At 65.9% G+C, this 14231-nt stretch overlaps 3 protein-coding genes across 3 annotated transcripts in view; 1 reads left to right on the top strand and 2 right to left on the bottom strand.

Annotated features, from left to right (window-relative positions):
* The window catches only part of CHLRE_10g428664v5 (uncharacterized protein), a 5926-nt gene extending 2298 nt beyond the window's left edge, over positions 1–3628 (top strand). Inside the window, exons 5-11 of the mRNA XM_043066599.1 lie at positions 165–234; positions 503–714; positions 878–1043; positions 1449–1625; positions 1845–2410; positions 2728–2859; positions 3066–3628. Coding sequence (XP_042919996.1) covers positions 165–234; positions 503–714; positions 878–1043; positions 1449–1625; positions 1845–2410; positions 2728–2859; positions 3066–3419 — 1677 coding nt within the window. The 3' untranslated portion in view covers positions 3420–3628. The remainder of the gene's footprint in view (positions 1–164; positions 235–502; positions 715–877; positions 1044–1448; positions 1626–1844; positions 2411–2727; positions 2860–3065) is intronic.
* Positions 3629–3630: 2 nt separating this feature from the next.
* Positions 3631–10202, bottom strand: CHLRE_10g428650v5 (uncharacterized protein). The gene is made up of 13 exons (XM_043066598.1): positions 9942–10202; positions 9626–9855; positions 9420–9566; positions 9257–9359; positions 9026–9170; positions 8355–8636; positions 7270–7472; positions 6819–7005; positions 6326–6578; positions 5950–6228; positions 5562–5707; positions 5135–5248; positions 3631–4828 (listed from the first exon to the last, which is right to left on the bottom strand). Exons 1-13 carry the CDS (start codon positions 9995–9997, stop codon positions 4787–4789), a joined length of 2187 nt encoding a protein of 728 aa, XP_042919995.1. The 5' UTR covers positions 9998–10202; the 3' UTR covers positions 3631–4786.
* A 58-nt stretch (positions 10203–10260) lies between these two features.
* CHLRE_10g428600v5 (uncharacterized protein) lies at positions 10261–14192 on the bottom strand. The gene is made up of 4 exons (XM_001702657.2): positions 12559–14192; positions 12287–12434; positions 11838–12035; positions 10261–11639 (listed from the first exon to the last, which is right to left on the bottom strand). The coding sequence occupies exons 1-4, from the start codon at positions 13791–13793 to the stop codon at positions 10485–10487; spliced, it is 2736 nt and encodes a 911-aa protein (XP_001702709.2). The 5' UTR covers positions 13794–14192; the 3' UTR covers positions 10261–10484.
* Positions 14193–14231: the final 39 nt, after the last annotated feature.

Below are 14231 nucleotides of genomic sequence, written 5' to 3'. Positions count from 1 at the left end.
GAGGGAGGGAGGGAGGGAGGGAGGGAGGGAGGGAGGTTGATAGCTGCTGCGGTGTGTTGTGTTTTGTGCGTGCGGAAGGGCATGGCCTGCGATGGGAACGACGACGGGCTTTGGAGCTGGCGCCGCCTGACGTGCCTCGCTGCTACCGGCCGCTGCATGTGCAGGAGTCCAAGATGATGTCGTTCATGCGCTGGGCGGGGCCGGTCATGTTGGCGGCGCTGGGCATGAACCCCAGTGAGTGGGGGCTCCTGGGGGTAAGGGCGGGCGGCCACGAGCCGGTGGCGGCGCGGCTGGGGGTGGGGGACTGGGTTTGTCAGCCTGGGGCGCCGCTCAGGCCACCTCCAAGACCTCCACGACCCTAATGCTCCTCCGGTGCCTCCTCCGCCTCCCCTCTCACCTGGACCTGCTGTGTTGCAAGGTATCCCCTGTTCCCACTGTATCAAGTTCGCAACCCCCCCCCCGCCCACCCCCCGCCTCCCCCGCCTCCTCCCCCCCTGCGCAGCCGCCAAGAAGCTGGCCATCAACGCCTGGGGCAACCTGGAGTCCAACAGCCAGGGCCTCAGCCAGGGCAGCGCCAAGCTGGGCCTGGCCAGCGACGGCCTGCTGGCGCAGCGGCCTGTCACGGGGCTGGCCTTCTGCGCCGGGCCCATCCCGCTGCTGCTGGCGGCGTACGCACCCGTGGGCGCACAGCTGGGCGCGGCGGCGTTGCTGCAGGTGCGGGGCGGGGCGGGGCGCGGTTGGAGGATTCGACGTGGATGAGTACTAGCGCTTCGCTGCGTTTCATGCGCATGCACGCTTGTGGAGATGTCAGGTGTGTGGTGAGCAGCCACTGACCCGCGCCCGCTCCCGCTTCCGCGGCGACGCCCGCTGCCCGCAGGACCACACGCTGGGCTCCAAGGGCATCATGTGCGTGTGGGACCTGAGCTCGGCGGCGCGCGGGCCGCAGCTTCAGGGCGCCACGCCCTCCGCGGTGCTGGTCAGCGAGGGGAGCCCCGCCTGCTGCTGCTGGGCGCCCGCGCCCTCCACCTCGCTCGTGTTCGCAGGTACGGCCGAAATGGAGAGGTGTTATGTTCCACCATTCCTAATGCGCAAGCAACAAGAGACACAAAGATGGGGAAACAGAGCCCGGGCTTGTACCTGACTTGCTGCATGGGTGAAGGACTATAGACGGACTGTCGATTATGTGCTCGCTGCCCTTCCGGACCGCATGCCGTGTCGCATGCCCCCCCCCCCCCTTGTGCCCCATGCGTCGGTCATGCGCCTCCCCCTCAACCGCTCACGGCCCCCCCCCGCCTGGACTTCACGGACATCGGTAACAACGCGTCTACTATGCTACTGTACCTGCCTACGCCTTCACTTCTGTAATAATCATGAATGTAACACCCCCTACGCTTGTCCAAACATCCTTGCAACCCCCGGCGCGCCTCACTGCCATTGCCGCCACACAGGCATGGAGGAGGGCGGCGTGTGCGCGTGGGACCTGGAAGAGCCCGAAAGCCGCCACCCCTCGGAGAAGGTGGGCGACGCCACAGTGTTCACGCGGCGGCCCGCCTACTCCACCGAGTACCTGGCGGACGTGGCCACCACCGCCGCGCCCATCGTGGGCATCGCCACCACCCCGCGCAGTGAGTCGTGGGGCCTGGGGAAGCGCGGCCGTTGCGGCCGCGCCGTGGTTGGTGCGTTGGCGAGGACTGTGTGGCTGCAAGTGCGGCTGCGACACCACACACATGTCGTGTGTACGTGTTGTATAGCGGACATGCAAGGCTCTGACGCCTCGCGCCTGATTCCTGCAAGGCTCTGACGCCTCGCGCCTGACACCCTGACGTACGGAAATGTTGTTGCAGCGGAGAGCCGATCTCGGCCGTGCCAGGTGATCAGCCTGAACGGCTGGGGCGTCATCACCGTCTACAGCGCCGTCATTCTGGCACCCGCGGAGAAGAACGCGGCGGACGCCGACATTGGGCTGCGCCCCGGCAGCCGCCTCAAGCTGGTGCGCACCACGCAGCTGACCAAGCTGGGCATGCGCACGCTGCGGCCGCTGGGGCCGGCGCGGCCGGCGCCGGAGAAGGGCACGCCGCCCTCGCTGGACCAACAGGTGCCCACCTACTCGCTGGTGGTGATGCCGGGATCGGACATGCAACTGCTGGCGGGCTCGGACGCGGGCAAGGTGCTTCGCGGCTCGCTGGTGGGCGTGCCGCCCGCGCCCAAGGAGTACATTCCGGATGACCACAAGTCGGACATTGCCAACCGGCCCTCGGCGCCGCCGGTGCCCAGCATGGTGACCTGCCTGGCAGCGTCGCCGTTCGTGCCGTACGCGTTTGCGAGCGGGCACAGCAACGGCACGGTGGCGGTACACAGCCTGTACGGCGCGGCGGCGGCGGCGGTGTTCCCGGACGTGTCGCGCGGCAAGGTGCGCGGTGTCGGGTGCTGTGCGGCGGTGCGCGAGGGCGGCGTGGGGCCTGGCTTGGCTGCATGTGCATGGGCGGATGCACGGCGGTCTGGCGGCGGTCCGGCGCACCGGCTAAGCTGTGAGAGCGTGCTTGCAAACGCCCGATTATCCCCCAGACCCCACCTTTCCAGGAGCTAGCATGCGGGGCCATGCAAGTCACCGCACCTCCCAGCCTTGTTTCGCTGCCCCATCCCCGGCCCCCCCACACTTCACTTCATATTTGATACACACCATCCCATGGATGGCTACCCCCCCCCCCCACACACACACACACACAGATCGTCGCGGTGCGCTGGTCGCCTGTGCGGCCGGCCGTGCTGTTCGCGCTGGACTCGCTGTGCACCATGTACACCTTTGACCTCATCGCCTCCAAGAACGCGCCCGTGGGCATGCACAACTTCATGATCCACGTGAGCGAGCAGGGCGGCGGGGGGCCATGAATGCCCCGTGGCGGTTGGTGCAGGGCTGTGTGTGACTGGACCTGCCTTGTGGGCGGCGGACGGGAGTACCTGTGACGCGCAGAAGCATGCATGGCGCCCAGACACATCTGTCTACAGCAGCACAGCCCACCGCCTGAACGTGTCTTGTTTACTCCCTGCCTGCCTCCGCGCTGCAGGAGAAGGGCAAGGCGGTGCCCTCGCTGCCCACCTACTTTGACATGGGGCTGGTGCAGACCGGCTCCGAGGCCGGCGCCAAGGGCGCGCCCGTCTTTTGCGTGGGCTACGACGACGGCCTGCTGGACGTCAACCTGCTGTCCGTCAAGCAGTGCACCCCGGGCGCGGACGAGCAGAAGCAGGTGGAGGAGCTGCTGGCAGCTGCGGCGGAGGCGGAGAAGAAGGCGGAGGTGAAGGGGGCGGGCGGCAAGAAGGCAGCGGCCGCCGCGCCGGCGCCCACCAAGAAGGCGGCCAAGCCCAAGCCCAAGCCCAAGCCGAAACCAGTGGAGGACGAGGATGCGGTGCCGGACGAGTAGGCAGGGTACGGGGTGGTGTGGAGGCGTACAGTGGGGCTAGGCGTGGGCGGGTGCGGCGTGCACAAGTGTGCCATAAAATGTACTCGCGTGGCAAGTATGTTGGCGAGGGTGGGCTGCAATGACAGCAAAACATTCTTGAGCTGCGAAGATACTGTTGACGGGTCTGTCCGTGGCAGTCCGCCAGCGAGGGTGCTGTACATATGAAGACAATTATGAGGACGTTACAGTGTAAACAAGAACGCCACTGCTCCTCACTTGCGTTCTGGTTATGCGGCTCAAATCATCACCGGTTTGCTGCGATAGGGCGCCCCTCGCCCTTGCACCATCTTGCATGCTCTGAACTCCTCTTGTTCGCAGACCACCCACGGGCTCCAGTGGCCTCCCACACCTCGAAGTCAACAAATCAGAGCCCTGCCACACGTGGGGCGTTGGTTTCGCGCGCGCTCGTGCATTCTTAAGGCGCACGTCAGCATGGACAACCGTTCGAATTTTATTGACAGCAGTTGGAAAAGCCCTAACACTGCTGCACTCACAACATAAGGGTGCCGACGCCCATAACGTTTTCGTGCTTCGCCCAGTATCAAAGGGCCAACACCGGTCCGTAAGGTGCATGCGCAGACTGCGGTCATAGATAGCCCTACTTCCTGCTACAAGAGCGAAATTTCTACAATTTGCACCCCGCGTGTACCACACGCACAGCATTTCAGTGTTCCATACTACTATTTGCAATGCCGACAGCTAACTCATTTGCTGTGAGGCAACTGGCAGAGACACAGACACGTCCACACAGACCCGGGCCACAAAAGCGTTCCACAACGCTACAACGCTGTACTCATGAAGTGGGCAATCGCCGCGCACCGGCGGCCCTCCAGTGGACTCAGCACAAGTCACGCCACGGACGTCACAGTGGTACCCCTACACAAGTATAACCCCTCCAAAAAAAAGTTATAGTCATCTCTCCGGCGTCTCAATGCCCAATGATGTCACAACTTCTGCCCCACCCTGCCGATTGTTCCCGCCCGTTCGTGCGCCTCTTGACGGCACGCTGTGCCTGCCACACCGGCGCTTCTGGAAATCTCCTACACCCACCTCGTGCGTTGCTGCGACACAACCCGCGTCTGGAGCCAGGCTGCGAAGCAGGCTGATGTGCCCGTCGTCAGCAATGGCCCGGTGTCTCGGCGGGTGATGAATAAGCCAAGTCGGCGGCGAGACTTTGTTGAACCCTGTACTGGAATCGTGTGGACAGATCCACCCCCTCGTTCGTTGGCTGCAGGCGCCACTGCGGCACCCCAGTTCGATGCTTAAACGTTAGCTCACGCATGTCTAAACGCTGACGGCTGCAACGGCTCGGAGCAGCTCCCATTGGCTTAAAACTGCGGCGCCTGCTCCAGCGAGGCCGTGATCACGTCCTGGTGGTGTGGCAATGTCGGGGTGCAGACACGCGTCAGGGCCGTTGTCACCACACAAGGCGCCAGTTGGCATCCTCTAGCCGTACGGTCCTTGCGTGCTTCGGGTCGCCAATACGGCATGCAACCAAAAGCTTCGCCTTGCTTGCCTCCACCATCCTGGCGGCCCCCATTCAATAACAACATGGGACCTAATCGCTCTGGGCCTTGTGACCCCCCTGCTCTTTTCGACTGGTTTCGTATTAGTCTGGGGCTGGTACCTACAACCCCCCACCCAACCCCCGCCCTGACCTCCTCCTCCTGCCTCACCTGCACGTTGGTGAGCTTCACCAGCGCCTCCACCATAGTGATCTCGCTCTCCTTCTTCAGGATCACCTCGCGCACCTGGTGCTTGGCCAGCGGGTTGGCCATCACGTACTCCACCTGCACGTGGCGGCGGCGGCGGTGTGGGCGGCGGCGGCGGTGCGGGCGAGTTGATAGCAGCAACATACGTTGAGGGTGCGTGAGCAGCAGTTGCAGCAAGACCGGAGGCGGTAGGGCGTGCACAGATGCTGGCACGTCAACGCAAGTCCGCGCGCAATGGAGGCAGCAAGCCAGCGGCCGCGGCCTGTGGTGCCGACGAACGAGCGGAGCCACGACGCGGTCCCGCAGCGGCATCCAGCAGCATCCCGCAGCCCCAGGAGTCGCGACACTACGGTAAAGGTTCGACCGACGCCGCCCCCCCGGCAGCCCTCACCAGCTGCTCGTGCGTGATGACGCGCGTGACCACCTTGGTGGCGCAGCGGACGGTGGCGGTGCGCAGCAGGCTCTTGCTGAACAGCGCCATCTCGCCCACCAGCTCGCCGGGGCCGCGCTGGGCAATGAGCAGGTCTCGCGTGGTGCCTGCGGTGGTTCGAGGCGAGCGCCCGCACATTCAGCCTCACATGTCCCCGTGCCGGAGCTCAACATCCTTAACTGTATTCCAAAAGCTGCGCAATGCCGAAACGCACGCCGAAATGGCGCTCTCTGCCTGCGCCTCTCTACCATCGCCCTCCCATCCCCCAGCACCCCCGCCGCCCTCCCGCCACACGCCAACACACACACACGACGTAACAGTGCCCAGCCGCCCCGCCGCCCCGCCGCACCCGCATTGGCCTGCAGCGAGCGCACGAACTCTCCCGCCTTCTGGCTGGCGCGCATGAGGTTGACGCGGTGCTGGCGGCTCTCCTCGTCCACAATGGGCGACATGGTGTCGCTGTCCTCCATCATCTCGTCCACGCCCGCGCCCGGCTTGGCGGCGGGCTTGGCGCCCGGCACGCCCTGCTGCCCCTGCGCCACCTGCGCGCTGTTGGTGCGGCGCGGCATGGTGACCCACTTGACCAGGATGTCCACGGTGCCGCTGACCACGTACAACAGGTAGGTGCCTGCGGCGCGCGGAACAGCGGTGCGGCGTGTAGGTGAGCAAGTGTGCGCGGAGGTGTCCAACTTCCCGCTGCCCCAGCCCCCGCCGTCCGCACTCACCCTGGTCTCCCTGGCGCATGATGATGTCGCCCTCCTGGAACACGCGCTCGTGGCGGCTCACGTTGGCCAGGCCCGTGAGGAAGTCGGGCTTGGGGTTGGCCTCCGCAAACGTCAGGCCGCCCATCACGCCGTTGTGCATCTCCTGGCTCTCGCCCTCGCGCAGCTCGCGGTAGGGCTTGAGCGGGAAGCGGTTGTTCATGGTGAGCCAGGGGTGGCGCATCAGCTCCGACATGCCGATGCGCTCGCGAGGGTTCTGTGACAGGCCAAAGAGAACAGGGCAAAGACGGATGGGCGCATGCCGAATCCATGCGTGTGGAACCGGGCCGCCGGCGTTTGTGGCGCCACACCGCACTTAGCCTGACGCACGCGGCTCCCCGCGATGTACATTCAAGAACATATCACCGAAGCCACGTGCGCCATCTGCCGCCGCCTCGCGCCGCCCCCGCCCCCGTCATGTACGTAGTGCCCCGCACACGTGGCGCGCGCGCCGCACCTTGGTGAGCATGCGCGCCAGCAGGTCCTTCAGCTCCTCGGTGATGGGCACGTCCGGCGGGTACTTGACCGGCTCGTTCTGCACCACCTGGAACAGCTTGTACAGGTTGGGCGCGGAGAAGGGGATCCGCCCGAACAGCAGCGTGTACAGGCAGGCGCCCAGCGCGTACACGTCCGTGGGCCGGCCGCTACAGGGGGGGGGAAGGGACGGCAGGGAGGGAGGCAGAGAGGAGGGAGGGAGTTGGTGAGCAATGCTGTTGGTGGTGGTGACGGCGGAGATGGCCAGGCATGGCTGGCCTGAGGCGCCAACGCCAGCTCGCAGTTGCAGAAGGTGGCGTGCCGGCTGCATTATTGCGTAGGGTACGAACTATACCTTCCCTTCCCGCCCTGCCCCCCAGCCCCGGGCGCCCTCCTCCGCCCCGGCCCTGCCTCCCCTCGCGCGCCCGCCTTACCGGTAGCGCGTGTTGGGCTTCATCATCTCCGGTGCCAGGAAGGCGGGTGTGCCGTTGCAGCGCTCCAGGTACTCGTTGCCGGTGGCGAACACCTTGGAGCAGCCGAAGTCGGACAACTTCACCTCCCCGCTGGCGGCCATGAGCACGTTCTCCGGCTTCAGGTCGCCGTGCACCACCTTGTTGCCGTGTAGGTAGTCCAGAGCCTATATGTAGAGGGAGTGAGGGAGAGCGTTAGGATGAGAGGGAGTGGCCGCGTGTTGGTCGTATGCTGTTACGAGGCTCAAGGCAGCCTCTGATAAGGCCGCGGCATCTGTGTTTGAGGAGATGTACCGTAGTCGCGCCTCCGGGCACCGCTGGCCTGGGCCGCCGTCAACCCCAAGACCCTTGCTGCTAGTGCTGGCCGTGGCCGCGTTGACGGCAGTTCCAGACACTTTCCGAAAGCCAGCCATGATGTGCCGCCCCTCGTCGCTCCTGCCCTGGGTTCTTCTCCAGCTTCCCTCCTGCAAAATACCATCCCACCAGCACCATACCATCCCATCCCCGTCTGCCACAGCTACAACGAATCTACGGCCAATCTTAAACCCTTCTTCCCTCCAAGTCGCCGTAAACCGCCTTTTCGCCCCTTCCTCCGGCCACCTTCCGCCCCCTCCCTCCACACACCCTCTCTCCTTCCCTCTCTTGCCCTCCTCTCGCCTCTCCACCCCTCCCTCCACCCTCCTCCCGTCCCCTCCCGTTCCCTCCCGCCACCCCCTCCCCCGTCTCCTCTCCTCTCCCCTCTGCTCCCCTCCCCTCCCCTTCCCCATCCCCCCCCCTCCCCTCCTGGGCTCACTCGGTCGGCTTGCTTTGGGTCCTGGAACGTATTACCCCCCCCCCATTCCCCATGCCCTCCCCTCCCCTCTCCTCCCTCTCCTTCCCTTCCTCCCCTTGCCACCCTTCCCCTCGACTCCGCTCCCCTCTCCTTCCTCCCCTCCTCTCCTCCCCCTCCTCCCCTCTCCTCCCTCCCCAATCACACGCCCCTCTCCCCCCGGCCCCTCCCCCTCCCTCCCCCCCTCCCCCTCCGCCCTTTCCTGCCCCCCCCAGCCCACCTTGATCATGTCCCGGAAGTACTGCAGCGCCAGGCTCTCCGGCAGCCGCTCCCGCTTCTCCAGCGCCTCGCGCGTCAGCACCGGCCCGCCCTCCATGTACTCCATCACCAGCAGCAGCTTGGAGCCGGCGGGGTCGTCAATCACCTCGCTCAGCGTCACGATGTTGGTGTGCTTCATCTTCTTCATGATCATGATTTCGCGCTTCAGGTCCTCCATGGGGTTGCGCTTTTTGGCGCCCTGCTGCGGCGGCTGCGAGCTCTCCAGGTCCACCTTGCGCACCGCCTGAAGTGGGGCAGGCAGGCGGGGGCCGCCACACAGGCACACAAGGAGATGACGTGTCGTGTGTGTTGGTGGGGGCGCAGGGTGCACAGAAAGCTCGCGCCTGTTTCCCGGCTTTGTCCGGGCCACTCCCCGGCTCCAGCCCTCCCCCTTACTTTCGTCATGCCTCTGGCGCCCCTGCCTGAGCTTCTCTGAGGTCCCCTCACCCTCTCCTCAGCGGCCGCATTCATCCCGTCTCCCGTCGCCACCCAGCACGACAATACCTATTTGCCTCCCCTCCACGCCGTACTCCTGCAGCGGCGGCTGCCAATACCACTTTGACCCTGTGCCCGCACCTCTCTGCGCACCTCCCACTCCCCGACATCCTACATCAACGCGCCCCCCCCCCCCACCTTCATCGCGTACAGCCGCAGGTCGTACGTGTTCAGGCACAGGAACACCTTGCCGCACGCGCCGCGACCAAGGAAACGGACCACCAGGTACTGGTTCACAAACATGCACCCTTTCACTTTGTCTATGCGCAGCGTCGTCGTCTCCCTGTGAACAGCCAAGAAAAAGCGAGTTCAGCGCTCTGGGGCAATACATCTGTAAGTGACATTGCGGCCCGGTTATCCACGACGTACTTGTACACGTTGTCCGGCCCGGGCACGTGCTTCTCCTGAGCAAATAGCGAATTGTGCAGCGCCTTCTCCATGACGCTTGCCCCGACCGCTGGCACCTCGCAATCTGCGGCCAGGGGACCTCTTAGCCAGGTTTAATGGACCCATGCGGTAACTTGTGACTCACCTTTGGCCTGCGCATCCTCGTCAACGTTGAAGTTTGCTGTGGAGCACTGGTCCCAGTCCGAATCCTCCTCATATTCCGTCCCCTGCCGCTTCTTTAACTCTGAACGCTCCCGCCTTGGTGGTCCATGATGAGGAGGAGGCGCAGCACCTGCGAAACCGTTAAAATTAGAAAACTTTCAGCGATGATTTCTGCCCTCGCTGACTCGCCTTGCGGGGCCGGTGGAGGTGCTTGCCGCGGTGCAGGCAACCCTTGATCTGGCCCGTTGTACAAGGGTTGGGGCGTTGGCACTGCGGGAGCGGCTTGAGCTGCAGGCGGGGCCGGTGGAGGGGCTTCGACCAGCAGGGCTGGGGCTGGCGCGGCAGCAGGGGCCGGCTGTGCCGCGGCTGCTTGAGCTTTTACAGCATCTACATGTCCATTGCCATTACCGGCTTCGGCCCTGCAAACAGGTGCAACGTTGGTCAGCAACCCGCCCATCGCGTGACCAACAGACTCGGCCCGGTCGCGATTTGCTTTCCCAGCTACCTGGGAGGGGCCTTTGCAACATCCGCAGCATCCTCCTTCGAACCGACACAGCCCATAGCGAGCGAACCGCTTCAATAGGTCGCCTGCGCCAAAACTTGCGTGCGGGCCTGGGCCGAGGCCCGTGCAGGGCGTATAGTCAGCAGTTACGTTGCTGATGATATCCCAGCAAGTCAAGCGCGGCGAAACTTCTGGTGTGAACTTCAGTCCAGTTATTAATACAAGTTTGTTGGTGGAAAATAAGGACAGGAGTAGTCGCAATGCATAAAGAAATGATTATGCGCCGCGAGACAGCGGAAGTATGTTATTAATCGCCCGACCCCCCAAGAATGACCAGCACGTTGGCCGTGCAACCATGGCCGACCCAAACCCGTTCCAATGTCCGGCTGTCAAGCACCCGCTGAGAGCCCTTGGAATTCAATCATCTCACAAACAGCTACATGCCGCTACACCAGGTCACGGCGGCACATATATAAATCGCGCTCCGCACACGCTGTACGGTCCGCTCGCCCCGCGTGTCGTTCCTCGCCCCAGCGAGTCTCAGGGCTAGCCTATCACAGACGCCACCAGGTACTCGCGCCCACTTGGCTCGGCGCCTAGTGTGAACAGCGCCTGCGGGTTTCCCGGGGACAGAGATGCCACCGGCATGGTGCCGGAGCACTCCACCCAGCCCAGGCACGCCGGCATGCCGTGCCGCTGCAACCGCCGCTGCCTACCTGCGGCATCCTCCTCCTCCGCTTCCTCCTGCTCCTCCTCCTGCACGTTCCCCTGCTCGTCCTCCTCCTCCTCCTTCTCACCGCAACCACCGAAGCCTTCCGGTCCCGTGCCTCCATCTCCATACTCCCGTACCACCCCTTCCGCCACTGCCGCCGCCACCTCCTCTCCGTTGCGGCCGCCGCCGCCCCCGCTGCTGCCGTACTCTGACAGGTAGTGCCACAGCCCGCTGCGGTCCGGGCCAGCCGCCCACCCCAGCACCGTGGAGAGGTCCCACACGAACACGGCGCCATTGTCCGCCCGCCCCAACAACACGTCCTCGCTCGCCTCCAGCCACAGGCCCTGGTGCTCGTGCGGCGCCGCGGCGTATCCCGGCACCCAGCCCGCAGCAGGCAACGGCGCTCCCGGCCCCATCTCCTTATCCTCCTCCTCATCGTGCGCGTCCTCCCTCCCATCTGCTCCTGCCCCAGCCTGGTCGCCGGCAGCAGCACCCGCCGGACGCCCCAGGCTCCAGCCGCGCCGACTGGGCGCGTGCCCCGCCACGTCCCGCTCCTCATGCGGGCCCTCCCCGCCGTCCGCATCCTCCACGTCCTCCACGTCCTCCAGGCCCGCGTCCTCGCCGTCCTCGGTGTCGCTGTCCTCACCACCGCCCCCGAGGGCTGCCGTACCTCGCCGCCGCCGCCGGCGAGCAGCCCCACACTGGCGCCGCGCCGCGGCCGCCGCGCCGCCGCCGCCGCCACCGCCGCCGCCAGCTCCACAAGTGGCGGGCCGCGCCGTCCCTCCCGCACCGCAGCGGGGGCTGGAGGCACCAGCGCCGCCCCACGCCGCCGGCGCTCCTGCTGCCGAACACGTGGCCCCGGACGTTGCGGCCGCAGCAGCCGCGGCCGCCTGGCCGCCCCGCGCAGCAGCGTGCGCCTCCCCCAGCGTGGGCCGCGGCAGGTGGGCGAGGGAGAACAGCGGTGAAGACATGGCCCGCCGGTCGTACACCTGCGTCGCGGCGTGGCAAGCGCTTAACGCCATCTCCATGGCTGGCCGAGCGAGCCAGACATGACACGGCCCCATCAGCACAAACGAAGCCGTTGATGCTACCCCTTGTATGCAGTTACACCCAAGTGCAAGAAGCATGCGTAAACCTAGCTGTCACCACGTGATCAAACTGCCGACACCGTGCCACGAGTGCCTTACCTCCAGGGGTGTGCCCGCGTGGCTGGTGAAGATGTAGTGCTCCCGGGCGGTGGCCAGTCGCGGGTAGAGGCTGCGATGGTGCAGCCCAAACCGCTGCGTCAGGCCGCGCCGGCCGCACCGCACGTCCAGCGTCGACAGCGCTGCAGTGGCGGAGCGGGCCTTGTGGTGGCACAGCGACGGCAGCCCGTACTGGTAGCACTGCAGGGGGGGGCGCGGTCGAGGCAGCGGCATTGCATCAGGCCGCCAAGCCAGTTCTTGCGTGTACGGTACGGTACAATGAGTGTACGGTACGGTACGGGAAGTATACGGGACGTGTGCGGTACGCGTACGGTACTCTAACGGTGCAGGTGATCAACGGTTCATGCTGCAAAACGTGCCGGGTAAGCGCAGCAGCGTGTAGCGGACGCGGCAGGTGGCAAGGGCGACCATCATGGCAGCGACGCTCTCACCGCCGTACAGAAGCTGCCGTGCACAGAGCCCACCACCAGCACGTGGGGGTCGATGCCGGCGGAGACGGAGACGGACAGGCCGCCGCCGCTGCCGGCGCGCGCCGCGCCGGCTATCGGGCAGCAGCACACGAACTCGTGGGACTCAAACCTGCGGGCGCAAGCAAGGCCGAGAGGGTATGCGCGTGGCGAAGCAATACCTTCACAGTAGAATCCAAGCACGGGCACAATCACAAACATAAACACAAACTGTCACGCGCTCTTGCCGTACTCACGGGTCCACGACGGAGGCCAGGTGCGTCATGGTGCCCACGTCAAACAGCTGGATGGTGTTGCGCACGCCGCCGACACCAGCCAGAGCGAAACTCGCGTCCTGCAGCCCCACCAGCACGCCACGTCTCCCCACGGTCATGCTGCTACTGCTGCTGCTGCCGCCGGCGGCGGCGGCGTCGCCCCAGAGCCCCGCTGCGGCGCTGAACTGCGCGCCGCCATCGGTGGCAGCGGCGCCGCGGCCGGATTTGCGGCCGCCAGCAGCTGAGCTGTGGAGAGACTCTGGCGATTGAGATGCTGAAGGTGCTGCTGGCGGGAGGAAATGGAGGTCCACCAGTGGCTGCGTGCTGCCGCAGGTCGTGGTCTTCAGCAGCCGCAGCGAGTCGGACCGACAGCTGCTACTGTCGCCCGCTGCAGAAGCAGAAGCAGAAGCAACAGCAGCAGAACCTGTAGCTGATGCTGCCGTTGATGCTACCGGCGCAGCGCCGGCGCTGCTGTTGCCGCCTTCTGTTACGCCGCCCTCGTACGCATACCACTCAATGGCGCCCTGGTGTGTGCCCGCGGCCAGGATGACCGGGTGCGCCTCCCCCTGCGGGCTGCCGCCTGCGCCGTCCGCTGCAGCGCCAGCGCCCGTGCCCCTGCCCCTGCCACCGTCAGCCACAGCGATGGCAGCGGCGCCAGCGCCACACGCGGCGGCAGCGGCGGCGCCATCACCTATGGTCGACGCTGCCGCCGCTGGAATCCAGGCCAGGGAGTAAATGAGCGCGTGACGCGGCAGCGGGTAGGCAGCAGCGCGCACCAGAGGCTGCAGTGTGCGCTGGTGCTGCTGGTGCTGGGATAATGCGCCGCCCTCAGCCTCACTCTCGCGGCCTTCTGCCGCTGCCTGCGGTGCGGGCGCGGGCTCGCGCGAACCCTGCCCCCGCCCCGGCTGTGGCGCTGCGAGCTGCGGCCCCGCCTGTGGCTGTGGCCTGTCCTGCAGCCCCACACCCGCCCCGGGCGCCGCCACCGCTGGAACCCGCCACACCTGTAGCTCATAGCTGTCCGCCAGTGCCAGCAGTAGTTGCTCGCCAGAAGCGGCTGCTGCTACCCTGCTGCTGCCGCTGCTGACACCGCTGCTACTGCTGCCGCCCGGCGCTGCACCCGACGCAGCTGCCGCGTATGATGCACGCGTGCCAGGGCCAGGTGCCATTGGGTCGCGGCTCTCCGTGTGATTCTGCAACGGCATGCGAAAGGGCTGCATTGCTGAGATGTAGTCGCCGGCAGGCTGCAGCAGCAGGTGCCGCAGCCGGGGAGGCTCCCAGCCGTTGCCGCCAGCAAACAGCGCCTTCCACGCGACGCTCTCCCCGTGTTTGCCAGTTGGCAGGAAGCCTCGGTCGCTGATAGGTCTTGGTGCTCTGGAAGGCGCACGACGACGGGTCTCCTGGGCGGGCTCGGCCGGGCCCGGCCCGGCGGGGCCGAGTGTCGTGGCGGGTGCCGGGACTGGTGTTGCAAATGAACTGGTTTGCGGGACCGCCCAACGGGCGCAGGCGAGTTCGCGCCATAACGAGGGATTGGAGCTGATGGCATTTAGCTTTCGGGACGTCAGGCAAAGCGCCGCGAGGGAAAAGGGGTCAACCCTGGTAAACACGGCCAGCAGAACATCATCAGGGAGCGCCAGTAAGTTAAAATGCGTGTCCGC

The sequence above is a fragment of the Chlamydomonas reinhardtii genome, chromosome 10, assembly GCF_000002595.2.
Source record: "Chlamydomonas reinhardtii strain CC-503 cw92 mt+ chromosome 10, whole genome shotgun sequence".
Lineage (NCBI taxonomy): Eukaryota > Viridiplantae > Chlorophyta > Chlorophyceae > Chlamydomonadales > Chlamydomonadaceae > Chlamydomonas > Chlamydomonas reinhardtii.
This window is presented reverse-complemented; position numbering and strand designations above follow the sequence as displayed.